Source organism: Caloenas nicobarica, chromosome 16 (assembly GCF_036013445.1).
Source record: "Caloenas nicobarica isolate bCalNic1 chromosome 16, bCalNic1.hap1, whole genome shotgun sequence".
Lineage (NCBI taxonomy): Eukaryota > Metazoa > Chordata > Aves > Columbiformes > Columbidae > Caloenas > Caloenas nicobarica.
This window is the reverse complement of record NC_088260.1, coordinates 9,765,282-9,786,187: the sequence shown is the minus strand read 5'-3', so window position 1 is coordinate 9,786,187 and position 20,906 is coordinate 9,765,282. Positions and strand designations below refer to the sequence as shown.

Genomic DNA, 20,906 nt, shown 5'->3' with positions numbered 1-20,906 from the left:
AGAAAGAGTAACAAGTTTCCCCTACCACCCTTTTGCAGGTAGATGTTAAGTCAGATCAGCTGCTCATGAAACCACAGCCTTGGTGCTCTAGTACTGTCTGACCTGAATACGGGATACTGCTGTTAGAGTAGCTGGGGAATGCTCATATATTCAGCCTGGGAATAAAAGAGTTTGGCTCTGGAAAATACTTGCACCAGAACAATACTTTTTTTAAAAGCTTACACTTCTTGTCCCATACATTTTTATGGTTGGAGAAATATATTGTAAATATGGTAGTTAAAAAACTAAAAGTGTGTTTTAAAATGCAGCCAATTTGGTTATGATATGTTCTTTTTCAGGTTGAAGATGAATACAGAGTGTTCCAAGAAGAAGCCAAGAAACAAATTGAAGATCTCAATGTGACTCTAGAAAAGCTTCGGACAGAACTAGATGAAAAAGAGACTGAGAGAAGTGACATGAAAGAAACTATCTTTGAGCTGGAGGATGAAGTAGAGCAGCATCGTGCTGTGAAGCTTCATGACAATCTCATCATATCTGATTTGGAGAGTAAGTGTTACGAGTTCCTCTTGTGAGAGAAATGGCAAATTAAGAACCGCTAAAGTAGAATGCTGTAATAGTGAAAATCTTTTCACTTGGCTTTCATATGTCTGAATTCATGTCAGACCAGGCTTAGCAGAACCCTTACACACTGGGGAAAAAATCAAGTTGGCTTTGCTTTTCCAGTCCTGGGAGCAGTTGGTGTTGGAATGAAAACCTGTGAATTGAGAATAAATATGAAATCTGATAATGCTGTTTTCAAGTTGTTTTTCAAAGCAGAAGAACGTATAATTACAGACTTAATAATAGTGTGCTCCTTGGGCATTCTGGAGACTGGATGATTGAATCAATGTTTTGTTGCCTTGGTTTTTTGTTTTTGTTTTGGTGGGTTTTTTTGGTGGTGTGTTTTTTTTCAAGAATGCTCTCTTTTTTTGAGTGCTCAAATGTTAGGAGTTACCAGGTAGCTTGAGAATGTGTATAACTAGTGATTTCTTCCACCTGAAGAAAGGTGTTTTTAGTGGAGAAATGGGTGATGGAGGACCTGAAAGATACAAATGTCAGAGCTGACTTTGCAATACCTATATATATATATATATAATCTCTTTCTGTGTGGTTTTGCTCAAGTCACGAAACTGATCTGTGAACCTAAATATGAATCTCACAAACTTCAAGCAAGTTAAAATAAAACCTTACCTGTTGACTCTTGCCACTGTACAAGAAACAGTTGGGGCTTATAATGAAATTCATGTTTACTGTGTGGTTGTCTAGCTGTCTGTGCCTTAGTTTTCTCTCTGATCTTCAAGACCTGCTCAGACATTCCTACCACAGCCTGGAGTTCTGCAATTAGTCTCAGTCTAAATAAGAACTCGGGCAGCTGTATCCTGGCAGGCCGTATTTGCACAGTGCTACTTACTGAACTCAAGCATCTGCTATTCTTCCGTGGTATATAAAGACTAAACAAGGTTGCAAAAAACCCCAAAGCATAAGCCCTTTTGACAGCAAGGGAAATATTCATAGAAAGGATTTTAAATTAGTCTGCTTTCCAGAAAAGGTAGTGTCTTAAGCAAAAAAAAATTGTTTATTCAACTGAAGCTCACTGTCTTCAGACATGCAGCTGTCAGCTTGGTTTCCCTAAGTAACCCGTCTTTATCTTGAAATGCAATCCCTGTTTCTCTTTACAAAATTGCTTTAGGTTTTTATTCCGTGTTTGGTTTTGTGGTGGATTGGTTTAGTTTGATTATTTTTTTTTTTTCCCCTCTTTCTGTTCCAAACCCAAAGACAGACATTTACTTGGGAGCAGGAGCTCAGACACTTGGTTAGTGGTTCTGACTTTGTTCCTGAAGTAATTTTGTTGCAAAGTCTTAAAAAGGTTGAATACTTTTCTACTTGCATTGTTTTGTCTATTAATGGAAATACATTCATACAGAAAACAGCACCGCAGTCAAGCAAACATTTATGTATCTGCTTAGTAATACCTGATTACAAGGTAGGTCTAATTTTTAGATGCTTTCGGGGTACAAAATAGCTGCCAGATATTTCACTTAAACCGAGCAGAAATTTGCAACAAACACTGCAACGGTCTCATCAACGATTACTCCTCACTCTTGGAATAGTTAGGAAAATGCAGCTGTACTACTAGCTGATGGCCTGGTGTGAACTTTTAGGGAAGAAATCTGTATTTTAGTTATAGGCAGGAAGGAGAGTGGCATCTAGTGGCAGTAAGAAAGGATGGCACCCAAAGAATAGTATAAACTTAAAAAAAAAAAAATCAATCTTTCTCTGACCACTTTAAAACACTATTCATTGTGGGTTCATTATTAAACCTTGTACAGGAGTTTCTTGGTGGTAGCCTCTAAGCAGTGACAGCAGAGAACAGCATCTCAGAAAATCTGGGACTTGGAGGTAGCACATACAACATGTAAAAGACAGAATTTTAATCATTTGTATTGAAGTGACAGAAACGCACATCCTAGTAGTAGTAAGTTATCTTATGCCGATCAGACTTTTGGTCAGTTCTGTATTCTCACAGCCAAATGTACACTACCTGTGCTTTTAAATGTGGAGAATTTGGTGTAGGTTTAGGTGTTATAAAGCATTAGTTAGTAGAACAGTGGTTTTGCAGCCTGAATAACAAAGTGTAATAAAGAACCGTAAGGGTTTTCTTTAGCAAACTTTTATTTTAGATTTAAAAATATGAGGAAATCTAACCTACACCTTAAGGAGCGAATTTGCCTAACGACAAAGTTACCGAGTGAATAAAATTGATGGGAAGACAACTGATAGATGATAAGTGAAAGAAAATTATCACTTAAAGAATTCACAAAAGACAGACTTTACATTTAGGAGAAAGGTGTTTCATAAATGAGGTGGTGAGTGTTTATTCCATTTAATGGTTAATCAACGCTAAATAGTAATGTAGGAATGTGAAATGTTCTAGTGCTAGTCCTTAGGGCAGAATTCATTATGGGCTTTCTCAACACCAGAAAGAATCATAACAAACATACAACCAAACATTTTTCACAGTAATCTAAATATTGAACTGTCACATTTTAGCTCTTAATGTGTCTACCTGCAGAATCTGGGATCTCTTTGATATGGGCAGTAGGATGTAAATTGCATTGATTAAAAACATACAGTGTGATCCTGATGTCCATCCAGATGCAGCAGGAACTGGTGGGAACAGGAGTTGTAAGGGTAGTGCTTCTGTATTGTATCTAAAAAATCTAAGAAATAAGAAAATAACCTGTAGGTTTTATATCCTCACTGGCAGGATGGGCTGGCAGTTGGCGGTTGTTGCACTAGATGGCGTGTTTCCTCTGGTTTTCATTTCTGGCTTCAATAAAACATTCAGCAGTCAGCCAAGCTGTCACATCAGTCATCTTTGATGACTAAGGGGAAAAAAGAAACCTATTTTTCTTCGAAGCAGTTAATAAGAGTTTGTGAGGAAATTTTTTCACAGAACTTCACGTCCTGATTTTGCAGAAAATTGTTATTTGTAGGTTATGTTAGCTCATCAGTTGTCAGATGTTTCTTCTGAAGCCTGAAAATACTCCTTGTGTGTTCACTTAGCACAAGGTGCATGTGCTAGACATAGCAGTTCTCTTTGCCTGTAACTATTTATTTTTTGGACAAGGGTTGGTGAGCAAGGAGGTTGATAAATCCAATGTTCAGTGAATAACTAGTTCTTATGGACCTGACAGTATTAGTTTGTAATTTAGGTGTATCTCGAGCTTTGGTATATTTGTAATCAGTGTCTCTTATATAAGGAAGCTATAATTCTTAAAATGTCTGTAATGCTGACACTACCCTGTGTAGATGTGATTATACTGGGATAGCCATATCTATGCTAGAAACTGAAATGCTATCCTAGTATAAGGCAAACCAATGTAACTAGTATAGAAAGTGCAAGAATGTCCATTGTGGATTTACCTGTCTCAGGATTACTTGATTTAACGTTGATTATCAAGGATTGTAATGTAATTTCTTGAAACTACTATGCATATCTGAATATTGTAAAGTTTTTTCTTCCCCCTCCCCTGAGACTATTGAAGTTAAACAATTGAATGTTGATACTAAATTTTGTTTCATAGTCATAAATTCTAACTGCTAATTAATAGAGTTACAGATAGAGAATATAGTGATACTTTTTCTCTGGCAGCCTTACAAAGTTCAGATGATATCATAGTTTCTTCCTCAAACCTCCAGTCGTAGTTGTAATGTTTTTCTTTACCATTTGTAGTCTGCGTTTTTCATAATTCAGTTTTCTACCTTTTAAAAAGTAAAGACTTGTCAAACTGTCATTTAAATCAATATAGTTTTGTAAAATGTAGACATGATTTAATCCTGCAGTAAAACACAAGCAGCTTGCTGATGTGCCGTCTTTGATTGTCCTGTTCATTCATCAGAATGGTCTCCTCGTTCTTCACTTATCCTCAACAAGAGTTACTTTTGCTTTTATCTCAGTCCTCTTCCTTGTCTATGCTCCTTAAAAGGAGAAGTCTGGATAATGGTAGAAGTACCTGTCCTACCGTGCTGAAAATTGCAGCACGTGCAGGAGGAAGGGGGTTGTGGAGGTTGTGAGGATGCAGAAAGGAAGGATCCCACAAGGTGGGTGTCCACAGAATTGCTGCCTTTGTGCCTATTTTGACTACTTGAATTTTCAGGTTATAATTGGTGGCACAGTGTGAAGAATGGAGTCCAGGCTGTAGATGTGAAATCACTTACCTAAGTCTTAATTTCTCACTAGGTTTTAAATTCAGTTGCAATTTGGTAGTTCTTTTCACTTCTCTCTTTTTTTTTTTTTTTTTTTTAATCTCTTCAATTGATTGGGAGAGGAGGATATTTCCAACAACTTCTGTCAAATGCTCTGTATTGTTTATAGTAACTGCAGAATATTCAGACCATTGTGTTTTACTTCAAAGTATAAATATACTAAAACTTAATGGTGCGTTTCTTATCTCACAAAAGCTCAAAACAATGGCATTACATAAGCTTTAACTCTGAGTGCATTTATAGTTTCTGGTTTGTGGTTATTTTTAGATGGACTATAGCTTGCTTTTAGTAGTAGAAGAAATTTTATTTTCAAACCCATGTTTTCTTGGCACTGTCTTTGAAAGAGAAAATGGTCATTCACTAGATTTTGTTTCAAAATGCTACTGGAAGCTTTTTGGGGCATATTGACTTGCTGTCGCTCTTGAAAGTTATCTAATCTGCAGTGGTTTTTTTAGCATGTATTTAAAGGAAAAAAGCATGGGGAGGGGGAGTGACTTTTATAACTTTGACCTAAACCTGGCATCTTGGTGCTGACTTTAGCTCAAACAAGTTATGTATACAGAGACAAGCTAAAAATTGGAGGGCTTTGCTTAAATATCATGGTACATGAGATTTGATTGGCATGCTGTGTTAAGCTTATCTTCAAAGCTTAAAGATCAGTTGGATGCATCTTGAAAGGTGCAGTCTTGCAAGGAGGAGATAAATACAGAAATATCTGTCTAATTTTAGTGTTTCAACTTTTCCAAGCCTGAAAAGTTATCATGTTTTCAAGCTAACTGAGGTTTATATCATTCTTGTAAAGAAATCAGCTGTGGCATTAAAAGCATCTGTACTAGGGACTGTTGAGGCAAAATGCAAGGATTTCTTCTGATGAAGAAATAAGGAGGAATTCCATGGCTGAAAAATTGAAATGTTCTTATGAGTACAGCTGAGGTTCCTGAATGTTCACAACAGCATCAATCAGCTTAATTCTGTCCTTAGTCTTAGTTGCATCTGATTTAAACATTTTGAAAAGCTTACTGTTTTCCATTTAGTCTGTTGTAGCCTCATTTTTATTATTAATAAAAACCCTTTGACAAAATATTAGGAGTACTGAAGATACAGGCTTACTTGGGAAGACATTGGTAGGTATTGGCAGCACAAGTACTGTGAATAAACCCTGATTTACTGGGTTCCCTGAGACCTGATACCCAAATAAAAGCACTGGAGAGTTTTTCATGTCAGAAAATGAGAGCCGCAAAACTCACTGTATCAATCTGTTTGTACGAACATATATACCTATCTTCTGACTGTTCAAACATTTATTATGCAGTTCCATAGATTTTTGCCAAGGTTGTTTGTTTGGTTGGGTGTTTTTTTTTTTGGTAGCAAGAGCATTGCTAATATTCAGGAAAAATATTTGTTTCCAGCAAGTCTTGGAATAATGAACCTGAACAAAAAAATGCATTCAGTCAGTTGGCCCATCATTTTTACAGTTTGGAAATAGCTACATGATGCTATAGAAATAAAGTCATCCTAGAATCCAAAGATCAATGAAGTGACACACTAATTAGAAATTTATGCTGTGTACTTATTCATTAGTTGCTTAATTATAAGAATGGTCAAGCACATTGTCCTTGTGTATTGAATAAAGTAGCAAATGAATAATAATTGCAGCAGCCAGTCTGTCAGACGCCACATGAGCTGGTAGTGACCACTCTGCATTCCCTTTTGTGTAGCTGCTGACAGATTTAAGGGACCATCTCCTTTATAACATGATCTCATAGACTGTTTGTCCCTGTGCTGTAAATATAGCTTGTTTCAACTCCAAATGGTAGCTTGATAGACAAGAACGTAAAATTCTACTTATGTCCTCAAGAATCTTATCTCTGTTGAAGGCATGGCTGTGAGTGTTATGTCAGCTGCTTTGTGACAGGGAGTAAATTGTGAATCAAAGGGTTCATGTAGCTGCAGCCTATGTTTGAAGAGGGAAAACCCCCAGACATCCATGTTTTTAGGATCCTTCCATGTTAAATTCCCTACTTTGTTTATTGCTTTGTCATTTTAATATTGTGACGAGTAGAGAAGAGACTGGGGTTTGTATAAGAGTTGAGTTTGCTTATGCTGTTCCCCTCACCAGTCAGAGAAGTATGTGCCTATTGTCATTTTCTGTCAAAGTATTTCTGCTCATACTATTTTTCTGCAGCTGGTTTTGGTTATAAACATGAATTCTCTGACAAAGGTTTTAAAAACATTTGCACATTGTTTCAGTTACTCTTTTTTGAGTAAACAGATCTGGGATTAAGATTTTACAGCTAATTTTACTTTATTTCCAGATACAGTTAAAAAACTTCAGGACCAAAAGCATGACATGGAAAGAGAGATAAAGAATCTTCACAGGAGACTCCGGGTAGGTTAAAACCTAAAAGCTCAATAAATTGTAAACTTGGACTGTCCTAAGACCTGCACATGAAATTGTGAAAAGGTAATATGATGAGATGTAATACCATTAAAATAATTATTTCTGAGAGACAGGCATGATATGGGTATATATTTAGTAACCTACAGACACTAAAGGATTAACTTCTGAAAAATTCTCAGTGTCTTAAAGATACGACATTGGGCTTGGGAGAAAATGTTCCTGTGTCTTCTGTTGCATAGCTTAATATTATTTTTTTCTTCTCCACTTTAAACATTTTGTTTCTAGAAAAAAATTTGTAACCTTGGAAGTCTAGTTGGTTCCAGCAAAATTTCTTTAATTTAGCTTCTAAGTTAGGTTGTGCCTAATGCCAGAGATAAGGGCCTTTATCATTCCTGTAAATTGTTTCCTGTAATATCATAGGGAAATACGAATAATAATGCTAACTTTTATTTTTATGCCTTATATATTTAAAATGTTATTTACTTATAGGAGGAGTCAGCAGAATGGCGTCAGTTCCAAGCAGATCTACAGACTGCAGTGGTTATAGCAAATGATATAAAGTCTGAGGCCCAGGAGGAGATAGGAGACCTGAAGCGTAGGTTACATGAAGCTCAGGAGAAAAATGAGAAGCTCACTAAAGAGTTGGAGGAAATAAAGTCACGCAAGTATGCAAAAAACAACAGTGATATTGTTTCTTTTGTACAGTGTGGTACAATTTTGGAAATCCAGTATCCTGACTGTTATTGAGACTCTAGAAGTTCATAAATGCTCTCACTGTGAGGATCTGAATTTCAACAAGCTGTTTTATGGAGGCTTTCAGGGGTCGAAGTAGGGAAACTTCTAAGAACAATATTTGTTTCTGTGTATGGTGTACTTAATCCATTCAAGAATATTCAGTCTGGCGCTTTTGCAAAACCAGGTTGAAGTGAAGGATTTTTGCTGTTTAACAGTTGAATATGATTTAGCTTACCTCAGTGTGAAAAACAAGCAGTGTTGGCTTTTCTGTACCATCATTAACACTTTGTATTAGCAGCCAAGGTTTTTGGTATGGTTGGAAATACAGCTGGATATTTTTACCTCAGAAGAAACCTTTGTCTAATTCTGCATGTATCTTGTACTCTTTTCCTTCCACTGATAATTGTTTCTGGAAATAATTAGAGATGCTCTGCGTATGTTTTTAAGAAAAACAATTCCAATTGTGATGCATTGTGGTTTGAATTAGGTGCTACGGTTATTTAGAAATTGAGTTATATGTCTTTCAGAAGTATGGAAGTCCTCAAATCCATGGAAGAGGAACATTTTGGACAGCAGCATTTGAATCCTGACTACATTGCCTCTAGGGATTGAATACATGTATAGCTTACAATTACAGTAGTAATGTTTGTGGTGTGTATATATTTTCCACATTGATGGGCATTTTATAGGATACATGGCACTCAACCCAGTATCCAGTAGGATGTGAGACAGTGCAGACTATGGAACTTGGCGAAAAGGTGATGGTAGGAAGAGCAGACTGGTTACACTGAAAAAGGAAAATTACCTGGATGAATGAGTCATGGGTGTAAGGCATCTTGTCTGAAGTAAGGTCACCAAGCTAAGTAATATGAACAATTTGTACTAATACATTTCAGCCAGAATTGTAATTGTTCAGTTACTGCTTGCAAGTGAACTTTTGAGGTCACAGCTGCACTTTTGAAAGTAGAATGGGCTTGCTGATTCTGGTCAGTGTACTCATTATTATCTATACACAGGCATCTTTTGACATTTAATTCACTGCAGACAAAGAGGCAACTGAGTCAGATTCCTTGGAGGTGGTATAGCTCCTATATTGGTGGGAAGGTGGTAGGAAAGTCTATTATAGTGTCTGAAGCAAAAATCAGTCAATGTTTAATTATTGCAAACTGTAGAAAATAGGTTTCTTTAAATCATTCTTGTCTTATGACACTGAATACAATAACCGCCATAAATATTCTGCACTAAAAATATAAATTTTTTTTCCAAAACTGTTTAATATGCTGCCTAAAGGTGTATGCCAGAAATGTATTCTTACCTCCTTAGTGTTCATTTAAATTGTTTCCTGTTTCTGCAGTAGAAAAAAATTCTCCCCTCTAATTATTTTCATATGAAATGGTGAAATGCTCAAGGCTCATTTTTTTCCATCCATGCGTACGTGTATTTGTGTTTGAGACAGGAACAGAAATTAAGCCTTAAATCAAGTATTGATTTGATAGAATTTTCACCTGGTGCTTAAGCTCTCTTCCTGACAAATAGCAAGAATTCAAGTTGATAACCTATTTCTAAATTACAGTGGAAAGAAAATTAGGTTAATATAATGATGGATTCGGACCATAGATTTCAATTTGGCTTCAAATTTGTGTTGATTTTTTTTAAGCCTTTACGTGTTAAAATGTTTTTTAAATGCTTAAATGGGCTGCATATTGATTTCAGGCAGGAAGAGGAACGTGGTCGAGTGTACAATTACATGAATGCTGTAGAGAGAGATTTGGCAGCTCTGAGACAAGGAATGGGCCTGAGTCGCAGATCATCCACCTCCTCGGAGCCAACTCCTACTGTGAAAACACTCATCAAGTCATTTGACAGTGCCTCCCAAGGTAATTATTTTCAACCAGTGTAGCAGCTGTGCCAAGTTATGGTTTTGCATCTATTGACATGGACACTTCTAATGGCCTGGCTAATTCAAATGTAAGTATTTTTATTGCACTGTCATGACCTATAAGTGATGGCTCAAACAAACCAACCTACGCCAGATTGCACAACAGATCATTCACTGCCAGGAAGTGCAAGTGTCCTTTTTCTGTCTTGTCTTTGTTTTTTTCTTCCCTGTTGCATTGCCAATGACTCATATGCTGGAGGCTTTGATTCAGTGCTCCTGTATGTTAGAAATACATAAACACATATTACACACATAATTGTAGCTGGAAGCACAGCTGATTTCAGCCTGACTGTTAAAACATGAACTTAATGTGCCAAATTAAGCATTCTAAAAGCCATGTAATAGCTAGAGCCAAGTTTATTTCTTTTAATAACTTACATTCTTATAGTCAAAGCGCTTATGAAAGTTAAAAATAAGGTCCAGCCAGTATCACCTATTAAAAGATATAGCAAATATTTTCTAAAATGAAAAGTGTCTCACTGTTGAGACAGTGGATTTCACTATAATTCTTTGACTGTGGAAACAGGTGTTGTCATTCTCTATAGATGACCAGAATATGGAGGAATCCAACTAATTATACTGAAATGAGAAACACTTGAGTTTTAGATTTGACTGTATATGAGACTTTACGTGGATTAAAGTATTTCCCTCACCAGGCCTTTTGGTTTTGAATTTCATTTACAATAAAGTCACTGTAAGTCTCTGATGTAAAAAGGCTTGGCTGGAACTAGACTATATTACCAGAGACTTAAAGTACTGCACTGTGCATGGCAAATTATTTTTAATTGCTTATCACCTGAAAATTTTTTAAGGTATAGAAACATCTCCATATTATTTAGCAATTCTGTAAATAGTTCTGTTTTCACACTTGTTCTCTTTGTTCATAGGTATCTACAAATGTTTACTTTTCTAGTGTTAATTTTGAAGGGTTTTTTAATCTGTTACTGGATACAGGTACTTTCTTGCTAGAGTTAGTTTGGTAAAATGATAAATCACCTCTCCCTGCTTTTTTATGTTTTATTTCAAGCTTCTATTTGCCTTCCTCCTCAGCATTTGTCTAATCATGCTGTTAAATAACCAGATGACTGATTCACCAACTCACTATTTGTCTATTTGCACACATATCTAACCATATTATGTGTTTAATCCCAAAATTTCAGGGACTATCTTATAATATGTAGTACCTGTGGACTTTGATTGGAAATGAGAAAGGAGAAGGAGGTGAAATGTTTTATCTGTCTTGTCTTACCAGCAGACCCAGGAGCCTGCTACTATCTCTTTAATTATCTGGAGATCAGAGAACTAGTAATGCCATCATTTACATCTGTCAGGGTAATAATATCTTGCACATTAGCCTTGTCCACCCCCAGTAAACTTATGTTTTTACCATGGACGACATATTCAAGACAGAAAATGTATGTAATTACAGAGGAGTAAATGTGTAGGCATATGTTCAAATGACTTTGCAGTCAGTTACTAATTGAAATTCTGAAAGATGTGATCTGGTAATACCAGTAATGCAAAGCACAAGGCAAGAGTTTGCTGTAACAGCCAGTCTCCTGTTTCTCTGCAAAGCAGTGCAATGATCACGATGGTTTCCTTTCCGTGTTTCTACTAGTTCCAAGCCCCGCTGCTGCCACGATTCCTCGCACTCCCCTGAGCCCAAGTCCCATGAAAACTCCCCCAGCTGCTGCTGTATCTCCTATGCAGGTAGGTGTTTTGTGACAGCACTTAATCCTCCTTTGTAAAGAAAAGCCTGCAAACCTACAGGTGGTAATATACAAAAATTGGCTGACTTTGTGGGGACGTAATGATAAAACATTGCCTCAAGTAAGCAATTACTAAAATGTTCAGTCTAACAAAAGTGTCTTTCACTGAGGACCATGTTGTAAATACAAGATTTGGCATAATTTGGAAGTTCTTGGTTAAATATTCCCAATCCTTACTATTCCTGTGCTACTGAGAAGCATGGGAGGAAGGCTTTATCTGCATTCCTGAGTTTTAGAGTTGCTCTTTGTCAGTTCTTAGTCCTGTGCCTGGCATGGAAACAGCAGTAATGGCCTGACATATGTGCAGAATCTGTCATCAGTCATCAGTATAAATGTATTCTGTGTTGCATGGGCTTTTGATGGCAGACCTGAATAAATAGGAACGAAATCACTGGGAATTGATTATCTTAGTTCATTTTGTACTGACTGAGAGTTCAGCCAGTTGGTGATGGTTCTGTGTATTTTGTCCTGTCCCCTCTGAAGCTTTGTCCGTTTGTTCAGCTGCTACAGAGCCCGGGTACACTGAGATTGCATCATCAGTACCCTAACGCCCAGCTCTATAGGTTGCTGCTAGTTTTATTATCTCATTAGCTGTGTGAAGTGAGATTCTGGCAAAAGCCAACAAGTTTAAGGACAAAGCAGATGGGACCAGATTTGCAAAGAAATATCAAAGAATGTACTATGTTTTACTCCTTTAATGTCAGTAATTCTTCTGTTGCCTTCAAGATACTACTAACTAACCAGAAGTACCAAAATGTGATTTTTACTATAGGTCAGCATAATGTTTTGGTAATAAATCCTCTCTGTGTGAACTGTAGAGTATATATCCGTATTGGCTTTTAGTGCTCAAGGAACAATACCTGAAACAGACTGACTGGTTTTCTGTGACCAGGATAGTGCAGCTTTTATTCATTTGAGTGAATTTAATGAAAGAAAGAGCCTCAAAACAAAGAGAGAGAATTAAATATGTTTTGCGAGAGCTTCTGCTACTTCGTGTGGGTCGGTCACTCTTCCCAGCAGTTTTCTGAAGTGGTTAAATGTGACAGTTTCTCTGACAGATGCTTTTTTCTTACTGATCTGTCTTTATATTTCTGTTTATTTCCGTACTTATTTATTTACCTGTAAATTAACCATTAACCAAAGTAATCTCTTAGAATACTGCAAACCTTCCCAGGTTTGCAGCTTTTGTTTGATGTTCTTGGTCTGCCAGAATTAAAAAACAACAACAACAACAACAAACAACAAACAAAAACCAAAACCAACCAGCTTCTATTGTCTTTTTGAAGATGGGTGGTTTTCTTGAATGTATTTGTAATTATCCAGAAGACAACTGGGTTTTTTTGACCTAAACTATGTAAATTGTATTTAAATTATGTTTTCTGCTCAAGAGAGAAGGGGTTTAGGTTCAAAAACAATTTTCATCATCTTTCGTTCTTTTTTATTTTCATATTACTACCTTGTTTTCTACTCTTGTGTTCTGTGCAATTTTTAAGATGTTTCTTGTCAGTGGATTTTGTTTTCTTGCAATTGAAAAGCAAGATTTTAATAAGTAGTCACTGTGTGAGTTGACTCACCTATACAACTTCTGTAAGGCTGCAAATTCAGCAAAATCTCAGTCAAGCAGAAAAAATTTCTAACACTTGTAAATTTTTTTAGGAAAAATTATTCTCCAAGAGACTATTACTACTATATAGATACTGCCAAGTGGAACTAGACAAACATGAGTTGATTCCTTTTCCTCTAATTTGGTGTGTATTAGTCGCTACGTTACTATGGCGGTTGTAAGATATGTAATAAGGAACCAGCAACAGCAGAGGCGAGTCCTGTCTGCAGTGTCAACAGGAGCAGCAAGACAAACAGTTCCTTTTATAACAAGGAGACAAGACCAGTACACAGCAAGTTATCAGTTCAGTAATACAACCACTTTCTGACAATATCCGTAAAGGATGTTTGTTTTTTGAGTGATATCTGGAAGCTGAGAAAGTGATGAAGGTATATACAGTTCTCCACCACCGTGCCCGCTCTGTACGTACCTCTGTTTCCGAGTTCTGCACTACGCTGTCTTTGCTATGACGATCCCAAAGCCAGACAACATGACAAAATGAAATGTTTCTCTTTTAACCTCATTATTTAACTATCTTAGTGGTTTCCTTTTATTTCACTTTCATCTGCATGTTTAAAGGAATGATCTCTGTAGTCTACATGCAGGGCTTCTGATATATAAAGTGATGAAATTCTTCATGCTATATTTTCGAGTCATATTCTTAGATGGTTGGCAGTTGTTTTCTCCATTTGATTTCTAGCACAAAAGCGTAACACTAGTTGGACTCTAAATGATGAATAAGTAGCCTTGTAATCCTGCTTATGCTACAGGATGCTGTGAAGTTCAATACAGTTCAATACAGTTCAATACAGTTCAATACAGTTCAATACAGTTCAATACAGTTCAATTTTTTTAATCACAATTTTGGATTTGTCTGTCTTGCCTGTATGATTTGGCATGAGGAACATCTGACCTGTATTATCTTATGGAAATAAGGCTCATTTAACCTTCCCATCCAATCTTGGGCCAGATGGAGAGCTGAAAGAGGTCTCAGGATAAACACGTTACTAGACTGATTCTGATTAAATGTAGGAGTCTAATAGAAAGGATAAAGTGAATAAAGAATTTACTATAATTTGCAATAGGCTCTTTGAAATGATTAATTTAAAAAAAAAAATTGTGGATGGTCTTCCCTGAATCTTCAGCAACTGAATATGAGTTTCAGTAAGTGTAAGGGTAGTTATTGCATTGTACAGTTCATTCGTGTGATACTAAAATGCTTATTTCAGTCCCATCCAGTGGTTGTTGTGTGCAAGACTTAACACATCTGTGAACACGTATTTACACTTTAAGCTGTTAGCTTTTACTTTTAGCTGCACATTGCTAAATATTTTACACAAAACTGGCAAAACTTCACTTTGTAGCCAGTTCAGAGCAGAACAGAAATTAAAGTGAGCTTAGAAAAAAAAAAAAATTGTATTTCTTTACAAGTTTGACAAATACTTAATAAAATGTTTATTTTCAGTTGCTCACAAAGCATCTCAGTTAAATAGGTGGTAACAAAAGCTGTTGACAGTGAAAATAAAAAAAAGTTTTTTTTCAGAAGGATTTTTCTTAGCATTTTAGTTCGCATCACAACACCCAATACACCATTATCCTAATTTTCCAGGAAAAGCCGCAAAGCTGTAGAGGCATATGTTAATAACACAAACCAAGCACTAAAATGTTGGCTACCTATAAGAGGTTGGATTAATTTAAATAAACACATCAAGTTTAACCAGAACAGGTTTGTACAAACAAAATTTAAATTAAGGTGAAAGTTAATATAAAAACTGTAAGAGAATTCACAACCTCAATTTGCAGCACTGGTTTGAGAAACAGGTTTAAGTTTAAAGAAGTAAATGTTACACTATACATAGTGTGTGTGATTACATTGATTGACAAAAGCAACAGGTAAAAAGGACACGCCCTTTTTCATTAAGTATTTTTAAAGGTTCTTTTTGAGTTTTTAAAACTGATTCTGCAATTCCATATTTATTTTTTACCTTCAGGCTATGTTTGATGCAAGTATTTTTCCATTTCAGAGGCATTCAATAAGTGGACCAATCTCTGCTTCAAAACCCCTTGCTACGCTGACAGACAAAAGACCGAGCTACGCTGAAATCCCTGTGCAAGGTATTGATTCAAGTTCATTTAGACTTCATTTTTAGCAATGCTGTTAGTATTCTTTTTTGTATTTTATATTGCTTAATATTGAAAGTATTATCATATTATAGACTTTCTGTTGCCATAATATTTTCATAGAATCATATAATATTTTGAGTTCAATTTTTTTACTTGTGTTTCATCACACATGGAGGCATATCATAAAAACACTTTTTTGCATTTTTAGCAAAACCCTGATTGCATCCTCATAATTCAGCATTATTCTGTCAGTTTTAATGTGTGCATAAACTGAGATCACTTGCAAAGTGAAGACAAGCTGATTTCAGGGTTATGTCTTGCAGCTGTCTTACAGATATTAAAAATACACACCTGTGGGGTTACATTATATATTGTGTGGTTTTTTGGTTGGTTTGTTTTTTCCCCCAAAATGAAACAAGGATGATGGTTGGTATTGCATTGCATGTGAATAACAAAATATAAACTTATTAAATATTACATCTTCAGGACCCAGATGAAAAAATTGAATGGAATTAAACTGAGTGTTGATTTATCTGTTTCCCAATATTTCTCTGTCCTGCGAACTTTGTTTTGTCTCTCAAAACACTATTCACAACGTCCTCTTCCTGTGAGAATGAATGGCTATCATGTGTTGGGTGTAGCTCTCTGATTTATGCCTGCTTTAGGGTTTGGTTTTTTTCTTTTTTTAGTAGATGTTTCTCAAGATAATCTCCATATGACTCCAGGCTGAATATTTCCTCTCAATTTGGTATTCCTGGGGTCTGAGGCTTTCTAAAGGGTTGTTGATTTTTTTATTTTTTTTTTGTAGCACTTAATAATAGTCTGTATGTGCCAGATTTCCTTCTTGCTTTTGTTGAATGCATATTGAGGTTATTTGTACAATGCAGCTGGAGTTTTAATTTTAGAAACTTTTATATTTTTAGGAATATTGAAATGCCTTTCCAAGAAGATAGTTCAGGATTCTTTAATTGTTATGGAGTTCATGGGTAGACATAAGCTTAAATACAAAATCAATGTTGTGCTTTATATAGTTTTTCTGTTTTCGTTGTAGTCTGTTAAGGCAGGAGCAGGACAGCATTCCAACAGAGAATGTGCCAGACAGAATTCCTGTTTACAACTGCATATATTTTTAAAGTATTTTTGTAGCAATGTATGTTTCTTAGGTCATGTTTTCAACTAATGAATGAGGTTTCACTTTTTTTTAATCCTCATTCTTAATTTTCATGGGGTTTTTTGTATTCAAATTACTGCCTTCTAAGTATTTCTACATAGGAGTAGGTAAACTTTTTGTTGGCAGTCTAAAGGTTTTATTTGAAGGAAGATTTTAATAATAGTTTTGATTTGATGCTACAGAAAATGACTTTTGTTGTAGTTTGATTTTACTCATTGACAGTAGGCAGAACTGTCTTTCCCTACAATATGTAAAGGCACCTTTTTGACCCCACTGTGTGTGGGAGGCAAAAAAAAGGCATATTTTTATTTAAAAAGCAACAAAAAAACCCAACCCAACAAACCAAAGGAAAAAAAAATTAAATGAGGGACAGAGCAATGTGCTTTACCAATCCGCATTGTGAATGGCATATTGAATATTTTTGGCCATGTACTAAACGGGGATTCCTTGCTCAGCCTTTTAGTTTAACAATTCAAGTGGATTAGTAAGAGGGTTAATGGAAAAAGGATTAAGAAGGTCATGATGTATTCATAGTGAACTTTAATGGTAATGAGCAAATTTAGGCCTTCTCTTTCATACAGATAAAGTCCGTTGCACTCTAAAGCAGCCAAACTCAGGCACTGGTAGATAATATTCATGACTCATACCTGTCTTACACTTGACTGGAATCATCATTAATTATGTTCTCTCTCTTCTTCTTCTTCGTCCAGAACATTTATTGAGAACATCTTCTACCAGCAGGCCAGCATCTTTGCCAAGAGTACCTGCTATGGAAAGTGCCAAATCTATTTCTGGTAATGTCGTGTTTTTTAGATCACTAGTAAAATTAGGAACTCTCATTTCATCACTGTACTTACAGATCTACTTTACCTTTTCAAGAGAGAAGTTTAGTCTTCAGACCATTAAGTTCTTGTCAAAAAAACCCCTATTTGGATATTTGGAATAGCTTATTTTTCAGTGTTCAAGTTTTCTATTGAAGTATTTGGGGAAAGTCCAATGGTAAAATAATATTCCATTTTATCGCATTAAGAGGAACTGAAGAGATTTTTTTAAATTGTTCATCTAGTCTCCTTACTGTTACATATACAGACTTGCACCAACATACGAGATGGATATGTATGAATCATGCATATAACTTGTGATGACTATGTCATTGTTGCTTGTGTTACGAATAATTTTGATGTGCAAGATATATGTGAGGAAAGAAACTGTTCCTGGCTGCTACTTCTTACTGCTCGCATGGAGGACAAAAGAATGTTTGCAGTGAATCATTGAAAAACAGTACGTTTTGTGACTGGCATAACCTAGAAATATTTTTCAGCATTACTCGTAGTGGTTGCTGCACATTTGATGTTCACTTTGGATTTTTAAAAAGTAGAGTTGCTGAAGAGAAGTTTATGTAGAGTATTAGTTTACTGTCAAGCTGACGTCTCAGTATCAGCAGGGGCTTCTGAAAACAAATCTTTAAGATTTGTAGCACAAATAGTGTGATACTGTGAAAATGATACTTTCTATAAACTAGGCAGAAGTAATTTGAGATAAATATTTTTTGAAAACGCCTATATTTGAGTGAATGGTTTCAAGAAGAAGATGTGTTTTAGATCACTTTGATTTGCCCTAAAAAAAAAAAATCCACTCAAAAGTGTGGTGGTGGTGTTGTTTTCCCAACTTCTCGTGTCTGGTATTTATAAAGTAATGTACTTGCCCCAAGTCATTAGAAAATAAGTCTCTGATATATGTGAAAAGTTACATCTTTGATTTGCACAAACATAAACACTGGTGACGATTTACGTATAAAGGGCAAACTTCATACTTGTAATTGGAAGCTCTTCTGTGTAGAAAAAACATAACCACTCCAAATTTGGTTTTATGGAGCATAACGATTGTGCTTTGTCCTTTGACAAAATGAAGCAAGCTCTGTGGAATGTGGCTGAATGGTCTCAGGTCAGTCTTTGATTTGCCTGCTGATGATATTTAATTAATGTCCAGAGCATCACATAGATGCCAATTCTTGATTCAAATTAAGTGGAAATAAAGCAGCTGTCATCTCTAAATTGTTTTAGTTTTTCTCTTGTCTTAACAACTCAAAGCTTAGCAACATAGCTGCATGGACTAGAGAAAAATTAAATTGTTTGGTGTAAAAATTCCTTCTTATTGATAAAATCCTTCAAATGGAAGCAGCGATATTCCATTAAGATACGTTCATCAAGTTTTCTTCGCTTCAAGATACAGGCCTGATCATAAATGTTAGGAGTGCTCTCTAAAATCCTTGATATTTCCGAAGTGGAAAATATCAAGAAAAATGTTGAAGCCCAGTATTATATATGGGTTTCCATGCATGGTTTCCATGCTAATGCTTGTCAGAAAGCAAGAATGTGTTTGAAAATGATAAATATACGGACATTTTTCCACTTAGTGTCTCGAAGAAGTAGTGAAGAAATCAAACGGGATATCACTGCACCTGATGGAGCATCTCCAGCATCTCTCATGGCAATGGGTACCACCTCACCACAGCTGTCACTCTCATCTTCTCCAACGGCATCAGTCACCCCTACAACCAGAAGTCGAATAAGGTAAAAACCCTTTTTTGTGGTGCACTGAAATGTGTTAATTTCATAGGTATCTGCCTGCATATATCTAGTATACAATATTGCACTAAGACTGCAGATTCTACTGCTACCAATACAGTATTGATCTTCAATAATCTTTGAGAGCTTCAGAAAGTGTTTTCTGCAGCTCAATGTGTTTTAAAACTTAGACCAGAAGTTAGGCTTTCTACAGCTTAGGAGGTCAATACCAAAACTTTATGCTCCACTTGAAAACCAAGCTGAGTCATGTCACTAAATAATAGCATCATATCACTTCAAAACACCATGAAGCCAAATTCAAGAAATGAGCTTATGGCATGTTGAACAAATCTTTCAGAGTGGCTTGGACCCAGGGAGACACATGATAAACCATAGCTTTTGTAATCGGGACTGAAGACAAAAAGCAGCATGGTTAGGTCGTAATTCCACACTGCCAAGTCTTCTAAATAGCCGTGAGTGAATGGGCCTGGGTTATTTGTCCCACAGATGAAATCGTAATGCGAGTCTAAGCAACAAATGGCCATGCAACCCCTTTTCATTAGTAAGGTAAAAAGATAAGTCTGTGATAAATTTAAAACTTTTCCTATCTGTAGCTTTATCAGTCAAAGGACTTCAAAGTATCTAAGCCTTATGTTATGCAAGTGAAGTACTTACTTAGCCCTGCTTCATAGATTGGGAAACTGGCAGGCAAAGGTTAAATGACTTTCTCAAGACCAGTTAACACTGAGCTTCCTGACAAAGCTTTTGTACAGCAAAAAGTTTAAACCCTTAATGTTCTGAGACATTTGCAATATGTAATAATTACATTATAAAATTGTGAAGTTATATACAGCTGTAAGTGCTATTGAAGATGATTTCGCTGAAATCAGCTGAGGCATGTCTCAGTGCTGCTCTCTTTTCACTGTGCAGAAATTAAATTGTGTTTTGAACTATGAGTACTTTACCAACAGCAATTAATATTGTGTGTGTTACACCTCAGTTGAGACTGAGTGCATCGGGGGGTGGCGGGGAAAGACAAAAACACCTGTATATGCACTTTGAACTGGTAGTGATGGCAGCCTGCACACTGTAGCACATAGCGTGGCATTTCATCTACAAATTTCATGAAAAAAAAAACTTTCACATAATCACACAGTTATAGTTATGGTATCATTACTCTGCCATCCAACCATTGCCTGCAACGCTAAGCATGACAAGAAGCTTCAGCAGTGGAACCCGCAGCGGCGGGTGTGCGGTGATGAGCATGCTCTTTGGAGCCGTCCTCAGCATGTCGCTGCTGGACTTTGGTTTCTTATCTCATCAGATTTCTCTTTTATTCTCCTACCTTTTTCTGAAAGTTGTTGTAAAATAAACAGTTATTGCTGTAGTTCTCTACAACAAATACTTGCAGTTTACTGTTCCTTGTTCTAGTTGAAACTTTATTGGCTCTTTGATTTGGAATACAGTTGACCTAATTTACTAACTTGTAAGATTTATATGTCAAACCATTTCTCATTGTCTCCATACAACCTACACTAATTTAGTTTCTTCAGCAGTGTTTTCATAACTGTGAGAACCTGATATAAACCATGTGCTCTTACTGGAATTTGAGAACAGTCTGTACAGCACCCTCATGGCTAAGCAGTATGTTTAGCGTAAAGAGAGGGAGCTTTTAATTTGAGTTCTTGTATATTGTCCCAAATCTCTGTTATCAAGTTCTCATAGTGTTGCGTAATCTTTGTTGTAGATTAAATATGCTATTTCATTGTTATTTGTTTCGATCACCAG

The 20,906-nt window shown here is 36.1% G+C and overlaps 1 protein-coding gene across 1 annotated transcript in view; it reads left to right on the top strand.

Annotated features, from left to right (window-relative positions):
- SPECC1L (sperm antigen with calponin homology and coiled-coil domains 1 like) overlaps positions 1-20,906 on the top strand; it is a 67,732-nt gene that overhangs the window by 25,085 nt on the left and 21,741 nt on the right. Inside the window, exons 5-12 of the mRNA XM_065646188.1 lie at positions 339-546; positions 7,125-7,198; positions 7,700-7,875; positions 9,659-9,822; positions 11,503-11,594; positions 15,281-15,371; positions 17,262-17,345; positions 18,968-19,124. Of these exons, the coding sequence (XP_065502260.1) occupies positions 339-546; positions 7,125-7,198; positions 7,700-7,875; positions 9,659-9,822; positions 11,503-11,594; positions 15,281-15,371; positions 17,262-17,345; positions 18,968-19,124 (1,046 nt within the window). The remainder of the gene's footprint in view (positions 1-338; positions 547-7,124; positions 7,199-7,699; positions 7,876-9,658; positions 9,823-11,502; positions 11,595-15,280; positions 15,372-17,261; positions 17,346-18,967; positions 19,125-20,906) is intronic.